The 20864-nt window shown below is 39.3% G+C and overlaps 2 protein-coding genes across 2 annotated transcripts; both read left to right on the forward strand.

The window, feature by feature from the left end:
- The first annotated feature begins 1973 nt into the window (after window positions 1-1973).
- Window positions 1974-9343, forward strand: LTA2 (2-oxoacid dehydrogenases acyltransferase family protein). Its single transcript, XM_077380019.1, has 6 exons — window positions 1974-3081; window positions 3220-3411; window positions 3502-3589; window positions 3699-3769; window positions 3850-3933; window positions 9041-9343. Exons 1-6 carry the CDS (start codon window positions 2155-2157, stop codon window positions 9143-9145), a joined length of 1467 nt encoding a protein of 488 aa, XP_077236134.1. The 5' UTR covers window positions 1974-2154; the 3' UTR covers window positions 9146-9343.
- An 8288-nt stretch (window positions 9344-17631) lies between these two features.
- On the forward strand, window positions 17632-19898 carry LOC143876770 (uncharacterized). The gene is made up of 5 exons (XM_077378464.1): window positions 17632-17980; window positions 18127-18230; window positions 18349-18520; window positions 18609-18725; window positions 18805-19898. The coding sequence occupies exons 1-5, from the start codon at window positions 17795-17797 to the stop codon at window positions 19690-19692; spliced, it is 1467 nt and encodes a 488-aa protein (XP_077234579.1). The 5' UTR covers window positions 17632-17794; the 3' UTR covers window positions 19693-19898.
- Window positions 19899-20864: the final 966 nt, after the last annotated feature.

Raw genomic sequence — 20864 nt, forward strand, 5'->3', positions numbered from 1 at the left:
TTATGGTTGAGGCCTTGGCAAACTGACCCAACCCGAACCCAACCTTTGTCCTCTTGCCTGAGATGAACTCGAACCCAACCTGACCTGATTTGGAGGCGGATTGGGTTAGGGTTGGACCCAACCTGACCCAAGGCCAACCCTAACTCAACCCGAGTAGCACCCCTAATGAAACTGCCCTTTCTTTCATTCTAGCTGCACTAAAACTTGGTCTAAGTTGATACTATATGGACCATAAGAGATCCAAGGCAACACATTATTGGGTGTCCGCATTACATGATCGTCATTAGGGTTGCAACTCCGGCTGATTTTTATGAATTAGGGTTGAGTTTTGACCATAAAATTGGGTGGTTGGTTGATTATTAAGAAAAACTGAACTAATTCAGAACGGCGGAAATGAGGAAAAGTGCCGGAATCTGTTTGACACCTATTCTGATTAAGGCACTTCGTGGGCTGGCTGTTGCATGAGAGAGCAGCCACATATGGTCACTTTTCAACAGATTTTGTCTTATTCATGAGGTGGCTGCTGTCTCGTGCAACAGCCAGCCCGCAAAATGCCTTGTGCGATGGTCCCTAGCAAATCCAAATTTGATTTTTGATGCATTAATTTTTGTAAGCCTGTTTTGATTTAGATCATGTCATGATGAGCACCCTTGCTAGTAGGGGTGGACATGGTTCGGTTCGGTTCGCTCATAACCGAACCATATATAATCGGTTCCCTGAAATTGGAACCAGAACCGAACCATATATGTGTGGAACCGAATCGAACCAGAACCATATATAATCGGTTCGGTTCGGTTCGGTTATGGGTTTATCCAACCTTCACCAATGGCCCTGTTTATATATGAATTACAAGCACTAACAGTAACAGTAACAGGCACAAATTTGGGCAATGCAAAACTTATATGAAGTATGAAGAAGTACAAACAGATGGGATAATAATGCACAAATTTTGGCAATGCATGAAGCCATGAACTACAAATTTGGAAAATAATAAGGCCCTAATATCCAAAGCAAAGATTACATTAAACCAATTCGGTTCTCGGTTCGGTTCTCGGTTCCGGGATCCCAAACCCAGAACCGAACCGAATTTGCACCGGTTCCCGGATTTCTGAACCGGAACCGAACCGTATAGAAATGGAACCGAATCGAACCGAACCAAATGTGCCGGTTCGGTTCGGTTCCTCGGTTCGAACCGGAACCAACCACATTTACCATTCCTTTAATTTTGCATTTTTTGGCACGGTCATAAATGTGGTTGGGTGAAGTGGATCCAATGGGTGCTGGGTTTTGCAAGGAAGCCCTTCCCTTTAGCATTCATCTTAAGTTCAAGGCTTACAAAAATCAACGCTTCTACTTCTTTTGATGGGTGCGCTTGAATCGTCATCCTACTCCAATTTCGAAATTTAGCTCAAAAAGTGTTGAAATCAAGAGGCAGAAAATGAAATGACACCGAAGTAGAATTAAGGAGGACAAAACGTGGGAATCTATTTCCCACCCAAGACTAGAGGTGGTAGTCTACATAAAAAAAACTTTTTATTGGATTTTTTTTTGAATTAATGTTTTTGAATTCTAATTTTTTCCATTCCGTTTCTAGCAGAATAGAATAAGAATTGGAATAGGATGACATTCCAAATCCTGATTAGGAATCGGCAACTAGGTCTGATAGATCATGGGACTAGGATCATCGATCAAGGATGCCAACGTTCCAGATTTGTGCTCAATGGACCTGATCAAATTCATGTAGCAGCAGAGGTGGACCCATGATCATTATGAAAAAGCTAAAACGCTCACCGTCTCTGTAACATTTTCTTCCTTCCTTCAATAATGCTTTTACAACATATTTTGTCTTATCGATCTGAGGTGGCTGCTCTCTCATTCAACAGCAGGTCCACGAAATTCCTTCTGCGCTGGTCCCTAGCAAATCCTTAATTATTATTATAAATTTATAATACCATCGCTTCCCCCACCTATTATTTTCCTAACTCCGCCTTTGGGCGATGTTATCACTGCTTCCTCCTACCAACTCCCCTCTCGACTTCTCCGCCTCATCTCTTTTATTTCTCCCTTCAGAAACTCCTTCCTTCTCCCTACGTTTTCGGATTTTTTAAAAAAAAACACACACACAGATCTCGATCTCCATTTCCAATTCCATCAATGGCTTCTTCTTCTCTTCTTTCTAGGGTTCCTACCACCCCCACCAAAATCTCCTTCTCCTCTTCCCTCTCAAACACCACCCTCCCATTCCCATCCCGCTCCTCATCCTCACTCCCCATACGTCCACATCGTAAGATCTCAACCGTCCGTGCCAAGATCCGAGAGATCTTCATGCCTGCCCTAAGCTCTACCATGACCGAGGGGAAGATCGTCTCATGGGTAAAATCCGAGGGAGACGTTCTCTCCAAAGGGGAGAGCGTAGTCGTAGTCGAATCCGATAAAGCTGACATGGACGTTGAAACCTTCTACGACGGAATTCTCGCCGTCATTGTCGTCGGAGAAGGTGAAACCGCTCCCGTCGGAGCTCCCATCGGTCTCCTCGCCGAATCCGAAGACGAAATCGCTGAAGCCAAGGCCAAAGCCAAATCTTCCTCTTCTTCAAATTCCCCATCTCCATCTCCTCCTCCTCCTCCACCTTCAATTACCTCTTCACCGGCGCCGGCAATTCAGACGCCAAAAACTCCATCTCCGGCCGCAATTCCGGAAGGTCCGAGGAAGGTAGTCTTGACGCCTTACGCGAAGAAGCTCGCGAAGCAGCATAAGGTTGATATCGGGTCGGTTGTTGGGACGGGACCGTTCGGCCGGATTACTCCAGCTGATATTGAATCTGCGGCTGGGATTTCGCCTTCTAAGAGCGATAATAGCCATGTAGGTTCTGTGAAAACTGTTTCTCCAGTTTCTGCTCCTTCATCTGCTCCTCCTCCTAAAGCTGGTTCTTCTCTTCCTCAAATTCCTGGATCTACTGTTGTCCCCTTCACAACTATGCAATCCGCGGTGTCGAAAAACATGGTGGAGAGCCTCTCGGTGCCGACTTTCCGCGTAGGGTATCCTATTGTTACAGACGCTCTTGATTCCCTATATGAGAAGGTATGCTCTTCTTTTCTCTGATTAGGTTTTCAATTTTTTGTTCAGTTTGATGTTCTGTATGTTATTTTACGTTAAGAATTATGAAATGTTTATTGACATGGCAATAGATTGAGATTGAGTTGTTATTTACTAATTCAGGTGAAGCCGAAGGGAGTGACAATGACTGTGCTGTTGGCCAAGGCCGTGGCAATGGCATTGGCGCAGCATCCGGTTGTGAATGCGAGCTGTAAGGATGGGAAGAGTTTCACGTATAATGGCAGTATTAATATTGCGGTGGCGGTTGCAATTGATGGTGGTCTTATAACCCCTGTTCTTCAGGACGCCGATAAGGTCTTTAATCTGAATAATTGAGTATCTGATTTAGGCAGAAATGTAATTTGGTTTAGTCTTAACTGGGAATTATTCAAATTTTGAATGCAGTTGGATCTTTATCTGCTTTCGCAAAGATGGAGAGAGCTGGTAGACAAAGCTCGGGCAAAGCAGCTTCAACCGAATGAGTATAATTCAGGTTTGAACTTTGGTCAAAGGGGCTTCTTCACATAGCTAATTCTTGCTTTCTGTTTGTGTTATCACCCGAAGAAAACTGAGTTGTTGTTGTTGTTGTTGTTGTTATGTAGGGACATTTACTTTATCCAATCTGGGAATGTTTGGAGTGGACAGATTTGATGCTATACTTCCTCCAGGACAAGTTAGTTGTTTCACCTCAATCAACTATGAGAATTTCGTATGGCTTCAGACATATTACCCACTTTCTTGGTTTTTATGCAGGGGGCTATTATGGCTGTTGGAGCATCTAAGCCTACAGTTGTAGCAGGCGGGGATGGTTTCTTCAGTGTGAAGAGTAAAATGATGGTAAGCTTGGTTTCATGTTCTATATCCTGTTCCCATGATTGCAAACTTTTAGATTGAAAGATAATGATATGCATACATGTGATTCTAAGTGAACAATTTCTGCATAAAATTGGGTTTGGTCTGAGAGCTTAAGAGGTTTATGACTTATTGTGTTATAATTGGAAGTGTACATCTTGTCATGTTGTTTTATCCCGGAAGTTTGATCTGGGGTGCCACGTGATTTGTGATTATGAGTTTCAGTAGTCTGTCTTACTTTTCTTTAAAGTTGAGCCTGCTACTAGTGAATCCTAACGCCATGATGCCAATTTTGGTTGTTTCAATTCTGATAAATTATGTCCTGAGTTTTTTATAGAAGTTATTGAGTGTATTTGGGGCACATTGTCATAGGCATTAAGTTTGTTCATCTTGTCATTAACATCTACGAGATAGTTCAAAAGAGAAATGAAGTTAAGAGTGGACTAATGGAGCTGTAAGAGCAGAGATAATATCTTTTTTCTTAAATACGGATGTTCATTCCCATAGTTACGACTCAGCATCCTTTAATTAGTTCTGGATCAGTCCTAATTTGTTGCATATAAAGCCAACATTAGTAACTCGTATATCTATTTCTGATCCACCTTCCAATTCCTTGTTCAACAGAACCGCAGCCATTTTCATGTGCTGCACTGTGGTTTGTCAACTTCTATTATCTCTTATGATTGTTGATTAGATGTCATGAAGTCATGATGGTGTTCTCTTGAGCATAGTCACAAATATCTCCTATATTTTTTAAAATATCAGAATATTTTGCAATTTTTCATAAAACTATAAAATCCTGAAATTTCCCAAATTTTTGAAAAATTATCTAGATATCTTCATGTTTTATTTTTTTTTCTGCAAGAATATGATGAAAAATAGTGATAAGTTCACAATATTATTTGTTGTTCTAATTTGGTTTTTTTAAATGGCTTGTCCTAATTCTGTTCTTAAATTTTATGCTTTTTATATATTTTAAATAATTTTGCCGACCCCAACTAGTTTGGGACAAAGGCTTAGTTGAGTTGAGTTGAGTATATATTTTAAATATTTATTTTCTAATTTTACTGACAAACTGAAAAAAAAAAAAAAAATATTGTGAGATACACCTGTCCCGAGAAATTTCCAAGACAATATTTGTGACTATACTCTTGAGAGCATGTAATAAACCAACTGCTTTGCAGTGGATCTTTTTTTTAAATGTTCAAAAATATTCCAAAAAAAAAAAAAAAAAGATCCACGGCAAAGCAGTTAGTTCACTAATTATTTTGTGATTAGTAGCAACAATAAACTGTATCTTTCATATCTTCTTTATTAATGACCTAAAAAGAGCTTATTACATCATAATTGTTTTGGGCTTTTGAGTTCATATATTCACTTGCTTTTGGTATTATTTTTCTCCTTTCAAAAAGAGACTTATTCAATTAGCTAACCATGCAATTTCTTGATCATGATCCTAATTAGTTGAGGCTCGTGGATCAACAAAGATAAATTTCTTATTTCTAGTGCAGTGTTTGAAAACACATATTTCGACAAGAACTCACCTAAGCTAACTCGGGTGAGTTGAAGGGTGTTTTTCTATTGGTCCAAAAACCTGGTCGGGGAGTTTTAAATAGTGATATAGTGTACTATGATTTTATCTTTAAAAAAAAATGTAGTGTACTATGATTGGTGAAAGATCCATAACAAGATAGAATTGTTCTTGTTTGGGGAATCTGGAATTTTAGGTGGAAATTGGTTAGATTAATGTGGTCTTGGAGTTTATCTAGCAGATAGCAGATTGCATTGGTATGTAGTAATATTGGTTTATTGTTTAAAATCATTTCTCTGCTGTTGTGCAACAGAACCACTGTTCACAATTAGAAAAAAAGAATGACATTCTATATTATCTTTGTGTTGAAATTGAGAAAGGCTGGAGTATTTTGACCACTGATTTGGTTAACATATTTTGACCACTAATTTGGTTAACACCTATGGACTCGATGTAATTTTCCTCTATTTCTTATATTTATCATATTTATGTTGGGGATGGTTATGAGATAGTCTTTTGACTTGATGTCTGGTCCTAGAGATTCTTTGGAGTTTTGGCTATGTGTTCGTTGATAGCTCTGGTTGATGCAAATAAATTTGCTAGAATGCCATCTAGACTAGAGGGGAGTATTGGATCCTTCCTCGCATACGTAGGCATCATGGTGTTAGAGAAAGAGCTCTTAGGAAGAGAAGATTTATCTTTAATGCAAGTCAAAAACATGAACAAATACTTACAAGTAGTCTAACTCTTAACACAATAACCCGCTAACTCACTCGAAAAATTATATATTGACCAATTCCCCTAGACACTAGCTAATGAGTTATGACTTGTGTATAGCTAGAATGATAATAATATGGTGGACCCATGTTCTGAGGAGAAACCCCCTCAAGCTGCTAAATAGTTGCATACCATGGCCAATTTGCCTGCGATAATAAGTGGCCTTGGTTGTTACATTTTAAAGCTGTTCTTTATATTTCACATATGGGTATGCAACTAACTGTGACCTTTTTCTTGATAAAGTGACAATCTATGTGCTTTGTCCGGTAATGGAGTCATATTGATGCAAACCTAAGGTTCGCAAGTGATTTTCTGGGTACATAGGAGCTCTAAAAGGTTCCTAATTTAGTTTCGTAGTAACAAATAATCACATAATAAAATAAACAACACATAATAATCCATTGGTGGTGCAAACCCTCAAGTTAACGGGTGATTCCTGGGAACCTTAGGAGCTGATGGGTAAAACTTTGCAATTTTAGTAGTTCAAACCATGCCAAATAAAATCAGATTAAAGCATTCGGAAATAACCAACCAGCTAAGAATGCCTACTTTATATTATAACTACTATAAAAATAAGTGTCTGAATGCAATCTGATAATGAAAATGAAAATAAATCTTGGGCCCAAAAGTCACCCACCTATATAGGGAAATTGGTCTCAAGGAGTAAACTGGTGTAGGGATGGCAATCTGAAGGGCGAAGGTGTATCAAAGAGCATAAAACAGGGCCAATACGATGAAGAAAAGGTCTCACGCATGTGGAATTGCCCATCAACCTAAGAACTCACGCAATGGAGGTCCAAGAGAGTGGTGGAGAAATCTGGAAGCCTCTGATCAGTCCCAAAGTCGCAGCAATCAGCGGTGTGATGTGTCTGGAACAACGGATGTAGTGTAGATGTAGGAATGTGCAACTCCGGTAGCAAAGAAAACCAAGAACAGATAAGAATCTGCAGAAAAAATGGTTGAATTGAGGAAAACAGCATAAAACTGTTCCGGACAGCACGACACAATGTTAGGACAGCATAGGAACAGAGGACTGGGGAAAGAAGGGAGAATGGAATGTTGTGGTGAATAACCCTTAAAATAGTACCATATAGCCCTAGGACTGACAGGACAGCAAGATGGAAGGAAGAGAACATCAGAATGAGGGTTAAGGAAGAGAAAATAGGTGAAAGGAAGGGCTAGAAGAGGAGATGATATAAGATTGTTGCAGCTGTTACAACAAATCAGTTTAGGGGGCTGATATAGGGAAGAAAACATAAAGATAAGAAGAAAGGAAAGAGAAGGAACTACCTGAAAGGAAGAAAGTAGGATAGATGTGGAGAGAAGAAGAGATCCAAAGGAGAAGACGAGGAAAGAAGGTAGCAAGAGAGAAGGGGAATTGAAGGTGGGATCCGTACCTGTCACACGTGAGATCCCTGATGTGCTGGGGTTGTTCCATCTTTTCCGCCAACCAGGAGGCAAATATTATTGACCCAAAGTGCAAAGGATCATCAGGTGACCCCTTGATCTGCGCAAATTGTGGGATCCATACCTGACACATTTGACATCCTTGATGTGCTGGGGTTTTTCCATTCCATCTTTTCAGACAACCAAGGGGCAAAGGATAATCCTTGGCTAAATCATATTAGCAGCTATTAAAATATTTGAAACAGAAAGAAGAAAAGGGGAAAAGAAATTTAAGAGAAAGGATAACTGAAGAGTGCAAGTAGATAGAGGAACAGTGGCCACATTTGAAGGGTTGAAGCTCTGTTCCTAGATTTTCCAAATTTTTTTGCCTTCGCTTCGTAATCTTTGGGACTCAGAGAGCCAAGACTTTTATAACTCTGTATTCTCAAGAGTAGTTTCCCAACCTACCATTCCCAAAAAAAAAAAGAAGAGTAGTTTGACAACCTTCATGGTTGGTGATTTTGACTAGAACAAGTCCTAGCCACAGAGAAGTAAACTGTATGCTAAATCCACACCTTCGGAACTGGATAATCTGATGGAAACAGATGACCATATTATACTTGGCATTACGTCTTCAGATCTAAAGAATCCATGCTTCCCTGGAGCGAAACTCTATCCAGATCTCAAAATTGAAGAACGAGCTAGGCAGCCGGCGGGGCCTTGGTGAGACATTTTTCTTTCGAAGCGTTTTGCCAAGAGAGCGAGGATGCCCTTAGTGACAATCTTCGATGACTGCTACCCTAGTGGCCTTGGCTAAAGAAGTCCAGAATGCTTACCTTCCAAATTTCACATTGTCAGAAGCCTAGACATGGGTTTTGAATCATTAATGGCAGGCCCAGTAGTTAGTGGAGAGTCAACTTAGCTGACAATCAAGTAATGCCAGCCAAAGATAACCCATAAGGATCCACATTAATACACATAATCTTACTATGTTATCTCCACTGGCTCAATTCAATTTCATAGGGAAGTAGGAGATGCATCACAATCTAATCCCTGCTGACTAGTTGCTGTTTTTTTCCTTCTGAATCTTATCTTGAACATTGGTGATTTGCTAAACAACATTTCAAGAAGCACTTTTCTATCAATTCCGACGTTGGCAAACATATTTGAACAAGATGTCATTTTACATTGAGCTGCTTTTGCATGTTTGTTTATGATATTTTGCATTGGCTTTATCAAGCTAGAAAAGCTTATTTCACCATGCTTTGTGGATTTCCTGTCTGTGGAAGTTAAACTCAGCCAGGTGTATGATTTGCGTTTAGTTTATCCTGTTAATATGGAAAAGCCCTTTTCTCAATGGAGATTAACAATTCATCTCTGACCCTCAATCTTTATCAGGTGAATGTTACTGCTGATCACCGAGTTATCTATGGTGCGGACTTGGCGGCTTTCCTTCAGACATTTGCAAAGATCATTGAGAACCCAGAGAGCCTAACATTGTAGGCTGTCTTGTTAAGGTGTGCTACTCATTTTTCTTATTGGATGAGAGATAGTCAGGTTTCTGTACGAACTCGTAGCTTGCGGCTGAGGAATTTCATTTTGCAGTAATGTAGAAGCATTCTGTTCCAAACCTTATAATGTTCTGATTGTCTTGTTTAAAGGACAATTTGCTGGGATAAATGTCAGATTTTTGTCGTAAAATACCATCTTTCATGGAAAAATCACATTGGAATTTGCTCAAAAATAATGATGCTGCTTGGTTTGCGGATAGGATGCACAGGAGAAAAGGTGCTTTATCTTTTTTTTCTTTTTTTTTTTGAAATACATACCAAATTTAGGGAGATGATATTTTCACTTCCCTGCATTACGTGTACACTCCCCTTATAACGTTATTTTGACGTTATAAGGGGGGCGCATGTGTAATGCAGGGGGTGAAAATATCATCGCCGCAAATTTATTAAGAGCAAGGATTACAAGTGCACTTCGGGGGTAAAGATCGCCTATGTAGTAGCAATGAGCGAGAGATAGAGAGAGGGTCTCATATCTATTGGGCCCACGAAATTGTATTATAAGAATTGTTTTCTAGTTCGAAATTGCCCTCCATTTAGAAGAGCACGAACTTTAGCTTGCATGGGATCAGTGACACAGATCGGGCCTATAAAGAAGTAGATGATGTCCCTAAAATAATTCCTAAAAACACCTCCAATATCCACCTTGCCTGGGTTGCCAAGGGATTGTCTGACATTGAGTTTTGAGAAGGCCTCCTTTTAGAATTGTGTTCCTATCTAGTATCCTAAGAATTGTGTTTTTATAATTTTAAAAAGGGTTTTGCTAAGGAGCATTAAAAGCTCTCTTTTTTACTCGTTTTTAGATGACAGCCCCTCTTTTCCCACGTTTCATTAAATGCCCGTCACTTTTGTCAACATTAAGAAATTATTGAAGCTTTAGAGGGGTGTCTATATCAAAAACAACTTTCTATTATTAGCATAGCTAAATAGTAAGAATAGTTGCTTTGATATCGACTCTCCTCAAAAGCCTCTCTTTTCTTACCCCTACCTATTAAAGAGAGGAGTGCCCATATCAAAACAAAAGGAAAATGAAAATGGAAAAAGGACAACTTTCTAATATGAACATGAGTCTCTCTCTCTCTCTCTCTCTCCCTCTCCTGTTACCAGAATTGTGAAGAAAGGGACGTCTTTCCCTTTCATCAAGCTTGACGGGATTCTCTAGCTTCCTTCGAGACAAAGGAACCTTCAGGCAATTATTTGAGGTAGTTATTCATTAGGTTTCAATGGTTTTTTTCCACTATACAAGAGAAGATCACAAAAACACTTGCTTAGTTCCTCCTCTTTTTATATTCTCCCTTATCTAGGCAAGTTTAAAGGCAACTAGTATTAAGGTCAATTCTCAAGCCCCTTATATATATACTAGTAAAAAACCCCGTGCGATGCACGGGCCGACAAGGAACTGTATGGACCACATCATAGGTTGATCCAAACCGTCCATGTGATGGAACACAACATAAATAGGTTGTGCCCCAAAAATCATTTCCATAGGCTGATCCTAGCCCTCCAATCTATAGAGGTTTCCATAATATGTTGTTCCTCTTAAATCGGATAGTTAAGATCACCATATAGATTTTTATTAAAAAGGCATAAAGGAGGGGGATAAGATTGAAATTATGTGGCTTTAATGGGTGCCTTTGTTAAAAAGTATAAAGGAGGGGGTAGGATTGAAAATATGTGGATTGAATGGGTGCCTTTGTTAAATAAAGTAAAAAAAATGACGTGTAATTCTCATAGAATTTCCCAATAATTAAAAAAATCATTTCCTTTTCTCTTCTGCTATATTGTATACTAGTAAGACCCGACGTGCGATGCACAACACGGCAAAAAAAGGAATATGATACAAAAAAATAGTTAAAAATATGTAGAAACAATAAGCCAAAAAGTATGCATAACCACTTACCAAGTAATGGAAAAAATGCAAAAGAAACAGTTTTCTAGGCCGATAAAGAACCATACGGACCACAGTATAGGTTGATCCAAACCGTCGATGTGATGGAACACAACATCAATCGGTTGTGCCCGTGAAATCATTTACATAGGCTGATCCTAGCCCTCCAATCCATGCACAGGCCGACAAAGAACTATACAGACCACATTATAGGTTGATCCAAACCGTCCATGTGATGGAACACAACATCAATCGGTTGTGCCAGTAAAATCATTTCCATAGGCTGATCCTAGCCCTCCAATCGATAGAGGTTTCCATAATTGTTGTTCCTCTTCAGGTGCTTGGAATCCGTCAATATTTTGCAAGTTGTCCCGCATGCGTAATATGGTATTATTAAGTACCTTTTCCGTCATCGTCATATGTTTATACCTCTTCTTAGTAGTTTGTTCCGTAATTGTCATATATAGGCACCCTGTGTCGATTATTTTCGTATTAAATGACAAAGCAATTGACGAATTTACCCTCAGATAATTTCTCGCATATATAGATGTTAGATAGCAGCAAAGGGGTTAATGGCAAAAGAGTAATTGTGACATGTAAAGGTGATCAGGATTTGAGGGCAGAGGGGGATTTGAAACTCAGAGGCGTGAGAATGTGAGGGCATATGAGGCATTTTTGTATTTTGGCTGAGGTGTAAATTCGACAGAATTTTGAAAAAATTCAAAAAAGCCTAGGCTTTTCCTCCCAGCTTATTATAGTGTATATATATATATATATATATATATATATATATATATAATTCATTATAGGTTTGATTTCAATTCATTAGATAATCAACCAGTGGAGAACACCTTGATTGGGTAATTTTAGATCTTCAATTCTCAAGCCCGCCAATCTAGGATTTATTATAGGGTTGATATACTTAGGGCTTCTGGCTTGATGTGTTTTATCATGCTTGCACATACATGTACTTAAGGGATAGTCACCATTGATCCTGTCACCTACCTAATGGGCCCCACTTGTATGATGCTCCAAATCGTTCATTTCCAACGGTTTATTATAGAAGGATCATGCCCATAAATCTCTCTCATCCTACAATTCTACCCTTAAACTGAGACTTTCCTAATGTTTTCCAAAAAGGATGATCCTAAATCTCTGATCGGTAGAATGACGCATTAGAGGAATTTCATTGATCTGAGTTTTACATTGAGGACGTCTGAATGAACGGTTTGGATCCTTTGAAAAGGTAGGCCCCATTGTAATTTTTTGAAAAATACGTGTAAAGTATGCACGCCCATCATATAAAAATTCCAGTAGAAAATGATCCGGCTATTATAGGCTCAATCTATGGTTGATATAAGGCCATCATATAAAAACCTCCGTAGAAAATGATCCAGCTATTATAAGCTCACGACTCACCTTTGACACCGGTAGAAAACTCCCGTAGAATATGATCCAGCTATATATATATATATATATATATATATATATATATATGAGGAATAAGATTGTGCGGTCAACCGCACCTAAGCTTGGTGCGGTTGAGGGCCCCAAACTCATGTGGGCCCACTTTGCTAGGATGATCCAAAGCATTCATTTGAAAAGCCCTTACATAGATGGGGTATGTACAAAATACTGGACTCTACGGGCTTACACCATATAAAATACTGGACTCTACGGGCTGTTCAGTACTTTTCGAAAAATACTGGACAGTTGGGGTCTTGTCTTTCTCTGTCATGCTAAGACCCCTCTCAAAAACTCAAAATAAGCCAAAACATAAGCCCCCTTATATACACACTGTGATCAGATAAGTACCATGCAGAAGTGATGCAATCAAAATAGCAAAAGACATGTAAGTGGAGGTCAAAATGGACAGACATCGTTTGCCACAAATCTGCCCATTTTTTCCCTTCACTTTTGGAGGGGTTAGGATGATCCAATGGACTTGATTTTTTGTACACACCCTATCTATGATGGGGCCTTGCAAATGAATGGTTTTGATCAGCACAAAAATGTGGGACCCATGTGTTTGGGACCTCGATCGCACCTAAGCTTAGGTGCGCTCGACCGCACACTCCTTTTCCTTCCCCTCTCTCTCTCTCTCTCTCTCTCTCTCTCTCTCTCTATATATATATATATATATATATATATATATATATATAGAGAGAGAGAGAGAGAGAGAGAGAGAGAGAGAGAGAGAGAGAGAGAAAACGGTTCCTACACATATGTGTAGATAAGTTATCTACACACTAGCTTAAAATACAGTGGGGGCCACATTATTTGGGTGATCCAAACCATTCATTTTTAAGGCCCTCACATAGATAGGGTGTCCATAAAAAATCAGATCCATAGGATCATCCTAACCATTCGAACTGTGGAGGCAAGAAATGGACTAATTTGTGAAGGTTTAAAGACATCCATTTTACCTCCACAAATCGTAGGGTTGGGATGATCCTATGGATCTGTTTTTTTGTAGACACCCTATCTATGTGAGGGCCTTTAAAATGGATGGCTTGGATCACCCAAACAATATGGGCCCCCACTGTATTTTAAGCTAGTGTGTAGAGAACTCTCTACACATATGTGTAGGAACCGTTTTCTCATATGTATATGGGAGACCCACTTTTGTTTTGATATGGGCACTCCTCTCTTTATTAGGTAGGGGTAAGAAAAGAGAGGCTTTTGAGGATTGTCGATATCAAAGCAACTATTCTTACTATTTAGCTATGCTAATAATAGAAAGTTGTTTTTGATATAGACACCCCTCTTAAGCGGGGCTGCCATCTGAAAACAAGTAAAAAAGAGGGCTTTTAATGCCTCGTTAGCAAAACCCTAAAGTGGGCAACTTCATGTCAGATCACATTATAAGGGGAGCGTGCAAGTAATGCAGAGGGTGAAAATATCATCACCCTTTTTTTTTTATTTTCCTCTTTTCGTTGAAGAGAGAAATGGAATAAGAATTGGAATATGAATATGACGTTGATTCCAATTCATAATTCCGGCAATCGATTTTTAATAATTCAGCTTGAATTTTTACCACAAAAAATGCCCAGGTTAGGGTTGAATCCAATTCATTTTTTGGGAAAATCTCACGGAAGAAAAATGGACTAGAGAGTCCCTGTTTGATGCTAGTAAATTTTTACCATTTTCTTGTTTCATGTCTCGGCTTTCAAAAAACTTCCCCCTTGGCAACAATACACCTGGATATTTTAGACACCAATTCTATATTCATGGTGGACCCTACGTTGGATGTTACAAAAATCTCAGCAATAAGGCTGAAGAGGAAAACACTTTGAAAACGGGATTCCGTTTGGAAAATAAAAAAGGGATGGACATGACCGTTGACTCGAACTTTTTAATGGTGTATTTATTGCTTTTATGGGGATTTGAACCCCTTGCTTTGTCTTTTAGCTTACGTGTGATGCACTGCTTTTTTTTTCCCAAAACGGATTCACTATTTACACATTATGTTTGTTTGCAGCACTTCCTTTATTTTATGAGTCCCATGTTCTCAATTATTGCACTTAACGGGAAAGCGTGAAATAAAGAAACGAGTGCCAATATCAAATTAGGAGATGCTTATATCAAATCTCATTTTTCAGATATAATTTTGGCCATTCATAGTTATCGTTGAGACCGCTGCACAGTAAGCAATCAAATGTTTTCTATGTGACTAATACAATTTAAGGATTTGCTAGGCAATTTTGCAGAGAGCCGTTACTTGGTTACTTTTGCAGGAGAGTGCTAAGAAATGAGCCTATAGCAGATTTGCCAGGCAAATTTTGTTAGGCCGGGTTGAAGTCGGGTCGGGTCGGGTTCTGATTGACTGAATGGTTCCTCAGGTCGGGTCCTACAAAATAAACCCAGTACTACTGATGGGGAGGAGTATTTTGGTAAAAATTGTTCAACTTACTAATATAACCCAAAAACTAACTATCATATAGTTGTTAGCGGATATTTTGGTAAAAATAACAATACAGTGGGTCGTGTCACCCGTCATGGGTCACGGGCCGACATGGTCTGTCGCATCTAAACCCTGGCGTAGAGCTTTACTGGGTTGTGACTATCACGGCCCGCGACTGTAGCATGGCCTACGTTGTGCCTGGCTGGGCCCTCCCACTGGCGGCATGACCCATTACCTGGAATCTTCTAAAAATTGATACAGCCACAAAAAATGACCGAATAAGCAGAATCTACTAACCCGTGAATCAACCGATTCACAACAAAACAGTTTTGGCCCGTAATTCACTTCAGCACTTCAGCTAGGGATTATTGTCCTTCGAATCGGTCGGTTCAATGTGAAATTGGATCCATGCCATCACAATAATAACCGCACTCTGATGACGTGGATCCAATGGGAGTGCCCTTGCAACTGATTTTTGAAAGGGCGCACTTCAATTTAGCATTGCCCACTATATAATTAAAAATAATAATGGCTATGCCTCCATACTGTAAACTCACCCGAGTTGTGCCCGAGTCAGCAGTTCAAGCTTCGAGTCGTACGTGCCCTTCTCGTAGTAGTCGTCTTTGAGAAGCAATGTGGGTCCCACTGTTGAAAAATCCACATGAAGACAAACAAAAAAATGCCCGAAGCCAAGTCCTAAGTTCCTAACAAATACATCCTCCTTGCCTGGCCCTTTATCCAACCTCCTTTTCTTCCTTCTTTCCTTCCGGCACGCAAAACTGAAGGAATATTTCTTAGAAAATTTTATAAATAAAAAATATTTCTACCCATAGAAGAAGAAAGTGACCAAGAGGAATATAGTATAAAAAGAAACAAAAGTCCCTTTCTTCTGTTGGAAATAAAACAGAACAAAAAATAACTAGTCCTGACCTTTCACTTTCATCGCCAATTATAAATAATATCATCATTTAAAATAAGAAATGGGCTTGTATTTTTTTCAATTATTATTATTTTTATATTAATCTCTATGTTTCAAGCATATTCAATCCATGTAGACAAGGTGAGAGCAGCTTTCATTGTTTTAATTTTCATTGAAAAAATCTTGATCAGGTGATATTAGGCTCTTGATCCATCTGAACTCGTTTAGGATTCCACAAAGGAAAGCTAAATGTTGATTTTTGTAGTCCTTCATCGTAAGCGTGTGATGCCCGTTCTGGATCGGACCAAGACCATATTAGATGTTCTACCATATCAACGGTCTTGATTTCGCATACCCAAAAATTGCGGGCATTGATTGAGACTGTTTAGTACGTACCTTGTTCTTCTCGTAATAAATGAAGACAACGGGAGACAAGACCAAATAGCATAGCTTCACCCCTAATGCTCTGTTTGGTTGCTGGGTTTTTTTTGTTCCTGGGAGTTATGTGGGAGAGTAAGTTAAATTTTGGTCCCATCCCATGTTTGGTTGCCTTTTAGCACTAGGTTTTTTTTAATCCCACTCTTGTAATGATTACTTGTGGGGTGAATTTTTTAATCCCACTTTTGTAATGATTGCCTTTTCATCCCATCCCAAGATAACCCTAGGAACAAAAATAAACTCAGGAACCAAAAATAAGCTTGAAAAGAATTTTTTTCTACCCAACAGTTCAAGCAACCAAACAAAGGTTTTTTTTTTCCCACCATATCTCCCAGGGTATTTTTTTCTCCCACATAACCAAACGTGGGATTTTTATTTTACCAGGATATTTCTAGGACTTTTTTTTTTCCCACCTATCTCCCAGGGTATTTTTTTCTCCCACATAACTCCCAGGAACAAAAAAAACCCGGCAACCATACAGAGCATAAGGCTGCATTTGGATTGCCTGAATCAGGCATTTGATTCGAAATTCTATTTCCAATGTTTGGTAAAAAAATGGACAAATAAGGGGAGTGGAATTGAAATTAGATGGGAAAAAATTGGCGCAATCTATTTTTTTTTGTCTCAACAAGAGGTGCTATTTGGATTCCGCCTCAAGTTCTTAGCAAATTATATTTTCTATTTACAGGAGAATCTGAATACGAATAAGAATAGATTTATTCCGATTCCTAATTCCCCCAATCTACGGCATAAAGCCAGACCTGGCAAAAAGTGACCCGGACCCGAGGGTTCACCCAGCCTGTCAAATGGGCCGTGCCGGGTGACCCGCGCTGGCCCGGCGGAGAAGTGCAGGTGGTTTTATTTTGGCACTTTTTTTTTTCGTAATTATCATAACTTTAACTTTTTCTATGTATTTTTTTCCATCATTGTCATAACTTTGCTTTTTCTATGTGTTTTTTTCCGTTATTGTCATATTTTAGAACATGCTTTCGGTTTTTTTTTATAGTAATTTTTCTACTTTGCTTCTATTTTTCCGTAATCTCTCGTTTAAAACTTAGTACCCATAATTATTATTTATTGCTACCCACTTTTTCCACATATCGTACTTCGCCAATCTTTGCTATTATTTAAGCTATTAATGTCGATGATCCCAAGAAGCTTCCTGTCTTGTGGGAAAGAGCCCAAAGTCCGTGTGTGGGCTCCCACAGGACTCTTCGGTAGAAGCGAACCGCGTAAAGAATTACGCTCCTCTCTATTACGGAGTCTTAAACCCCAAGCAATCTCTAGGCTTTGTAGAAGGAGAGGATATGAACACAAAGCACGTATATAAACCACATTAGAAAAATCAAAGCAGTGTGGTTTTTTATTTCTTTTGCATTTCTGTTTCTTCGGCTTCTGCTTCTGAGTCTTGCTAGTTGTTACAACCAGTGAGAACATGGGCAGAAAGCTGGACATTCTGCTTGGAAGAAACTTCAAGCTTTCAAAATTGAAGAGCCTTCTGGGCTTGGCCTTATCTCGCTTGACCGTCCTCAAGAACCAGCGCCAAGTCCGCTGCACTCAGGACAGGAACGATGCCGCCCAACTCATCAAACTCGGACAACAAGACCGAGCTCTCCTTCGGGTATCTCTCTCTCTCTCTCTCTCTCTCTCTCTCTCTCTCTCTCTCTCTCTCTCTCTCTCTCTCTGTACCAAAAGGAAGAAAAAAAGAGTAAAGGACCCACGTTAGATTTCTTTCCTTTTGTTGATTTTGTTTGGAATTCTTTTCAGGTGGAGCATGTAATCAAGGCTCAGAACATGTTGGACGTGTTTGTTCTCATTGAAGGGTATTGCCATCTCTTGACAGAACGGCTTGTACTCGTCCAAAACCAAAAGTCAGTTTTCTGATCTGCCATGACCAAAAGTTACTTTTTCTTTTTTTAACTATTCTCCCTTCTTCTTTTTTGTCTTGGGTACTTATTATTGCATCTGGTTTTTATGGTCTGTTTACAGAGATTGCCCTCATGAGCTGAAGGAAGCAATATCAAGCTTGATTTTTGCAGCTTCAAGATTGGGAGAGTTTCCGGAGCTGCAGGAAATTCGTTGGATTTTTACGTCGAGATATGGGAAGGAATTCGCTGCTTCTGCTGTTGATTTGCGTAACAGTTGTGGGGTGAATCCTCAGGTAAGTTTTTTTTTCTTCCTACATAGTTGTTTTTTCTCAATTTGTATTTACCATTTAAGAATTATATCTATCTCTTTTGCATCTGTAGATGATAGAGAAGATGTCAACCAAACAGCCAAGTCTGGAAAGCAGAATGAATGTGATGAACCAAATCGCTTCCGAGAACGGAATTACAATGGAGCTTGAAAAATTTTCTCCTGCTGTGGTAAAACATTAAACCTTATTTACTGCTAAATTTTTTAATTGGAAATTGTTTGTTTATATTTCTTAATCTACAATTTCAGGTCGAATCGAATTTGAGCGAGAGCAGTAATCAGCCTAAGCCTGTTAGAACTAATCCTGAAGAAGATTCTCATCATTTGAGGGCCCGATTGGATAGGGAGGAGCAATTTTCTGGGTCAATGGAAGCAAGGAAAAAGTACACAGACGTTGCCAGTGCGGCTCAAGCGGCCTTCGAGTCGGCTGCTTATGCGGCTGAGGCCGCAAGAGCGGCCGTAAAACTTTCAAGATCTGAATCCCTGGGTAGAGGTTCAGATGATCAGAGTAGTCCTAGACCCAGAATGAGAAACATCTCTGATAGGACTTCCCATGATGGGTCTTTGAGATCTAGATCTGGGTTGAGGGAAACAGGCAATGGGATTCCACCAAATGTAGAGGTTGAATCTTTTACAGGTGGATTGGGTTTTGAGAAGATCCACCCTACTCAGAATTATAGTTCTGAATCAGAAAATGAAGTGAGAGTAATGCAAGGATTCAAAAACAAATCTAAAACACAGTTAGATAGATCCACTTCTTCTTCAAGCGTGGAATCAATTGGAGACACTTTGGAGAAGACAGTGGCGCTATCAAATAAACGAGGATGGACGAAAACATCGGAAAAGGCGGCACTATTTGATGAGAGTGATGAAGATACTGATAAAGAAATGGATAAACAGACTGGCTACACACTTCCAAAATCTAGAGGAAGAACTGGGTATGGATTGCAAAAGCCCAGGCAATTCAATGAAGGTTCAGATGAGGAAATATTGGATAAGAATGATGGAATTGGGTTTCATTTTCCATACCAAAAGAGAAGCCCAAAAAGACATGAAGCGGATTCAGAGAAACAAAGTGTCCAGCGTTTAAACATTGAGAAGAGACCTATTTCTGTGAGGACCAGACGAGGTTCTTAAACTGTTAAAATATTTTAATGGACTATATATGCAGGTGGGTATCGGCGTGTAAAGTTTAGGTATCGGCTTTTTGTAAGTTCCAGTGAGTGTGTGCTTTGAGTAAGCTGCCCAGCAGAATATGTTTTAATTTCTTTGTTCATGCTGTTGTAAAAAACTATGAATAAGTAGTATATGATAGCTCTTTTTGCTGGGACTTTTTTTTTGTAGCACATGTGCCTTCAGCTTGCCCTTTGTTGACTTTTTACCCTTAGTGCATTTCCATTTTGAGTTCCATAAGAAAGAATTTCCCCTCTCACTTGTTTCCCTGTGTATCCCATAATAGGGAAACAACCATGACATGCCAAACAACCTAGGTCAGAGAAACTGAAATCCACCCCAAAATCTTCATCATTCGTTTCCAAGTTCCTCCCAAAAATTTTGGATCCCATAGCAAGCCTGTAAATAGGCTATGTAAAAAGCATGACTCATATGAAGCTCTCTCTCTCTCCTCGTAGACAGCCGTAAATCGTAATCAAACAGCCTTCAAAGTGTTAGAATATGTCAGATCCGTAAGAGATTGTTTGGGTGGTAGATTAGGTTGGTACCCGGACTGATGTTCCAATCATGGCAAACACTGATTGACCTGCTATGAACCATGACAAATAAAAGATTTTTACTATTCCAGAACGATTATAATCAACCTAATAATGCTTATACAGAGAACATAAAGGATTTGCTGGTATCACATGCAACAGCCCATCCGCGAGATGCCTTCTGTGATGTGTGATGGTCCCTAGCAAATAAAGGTTAAACAAGGAAAGATAAATATAACAATAAAATGAGATAAGTGATATATTTGCCCCCTTTTCTTCCCTGGGTTAGCCCTCCTACTCTCCTAGTTTACTTGAAACTACAATTTTACACTAAAAGTGGGTGGCCCAAGTAAGAAATAAGGGTGAATATATCATTTCCAAAAGGGATTATCCTAATCTAAGTTGCATAATCTAACCTAATTGCCTAATCTACCACCCAAACAATCTAATGGCCAGATCTTACCAGAATTAATATATTCGAACACGAGTTGAGAGAAAAAACTCTCCCCCTTGATTTTTGATCCAGACCAAACTCCTTTTTTTTACTTTTACCCTGATAAAAAATCAAGGGGGTTGATTTTTTCTCTCTCCGCCCTTTAC

Source organism: Tasmannia lanceolata, unplaced genomic scaffold (assembly GCF_043159265.1).
Source record: "Tasmannia lanceolata isolate RefF3 unplaced genomic scaffold, GAP_Taslan_0.1 ptg000005l, whole genome shotgun sequence".
Lineage (NCBI taxonomy): Eukaryota > Viridiplantae > Streptophyta > Magnoliopsida > Canellales > Winteraceae > Tasmannia > Tasmannia lanceolata.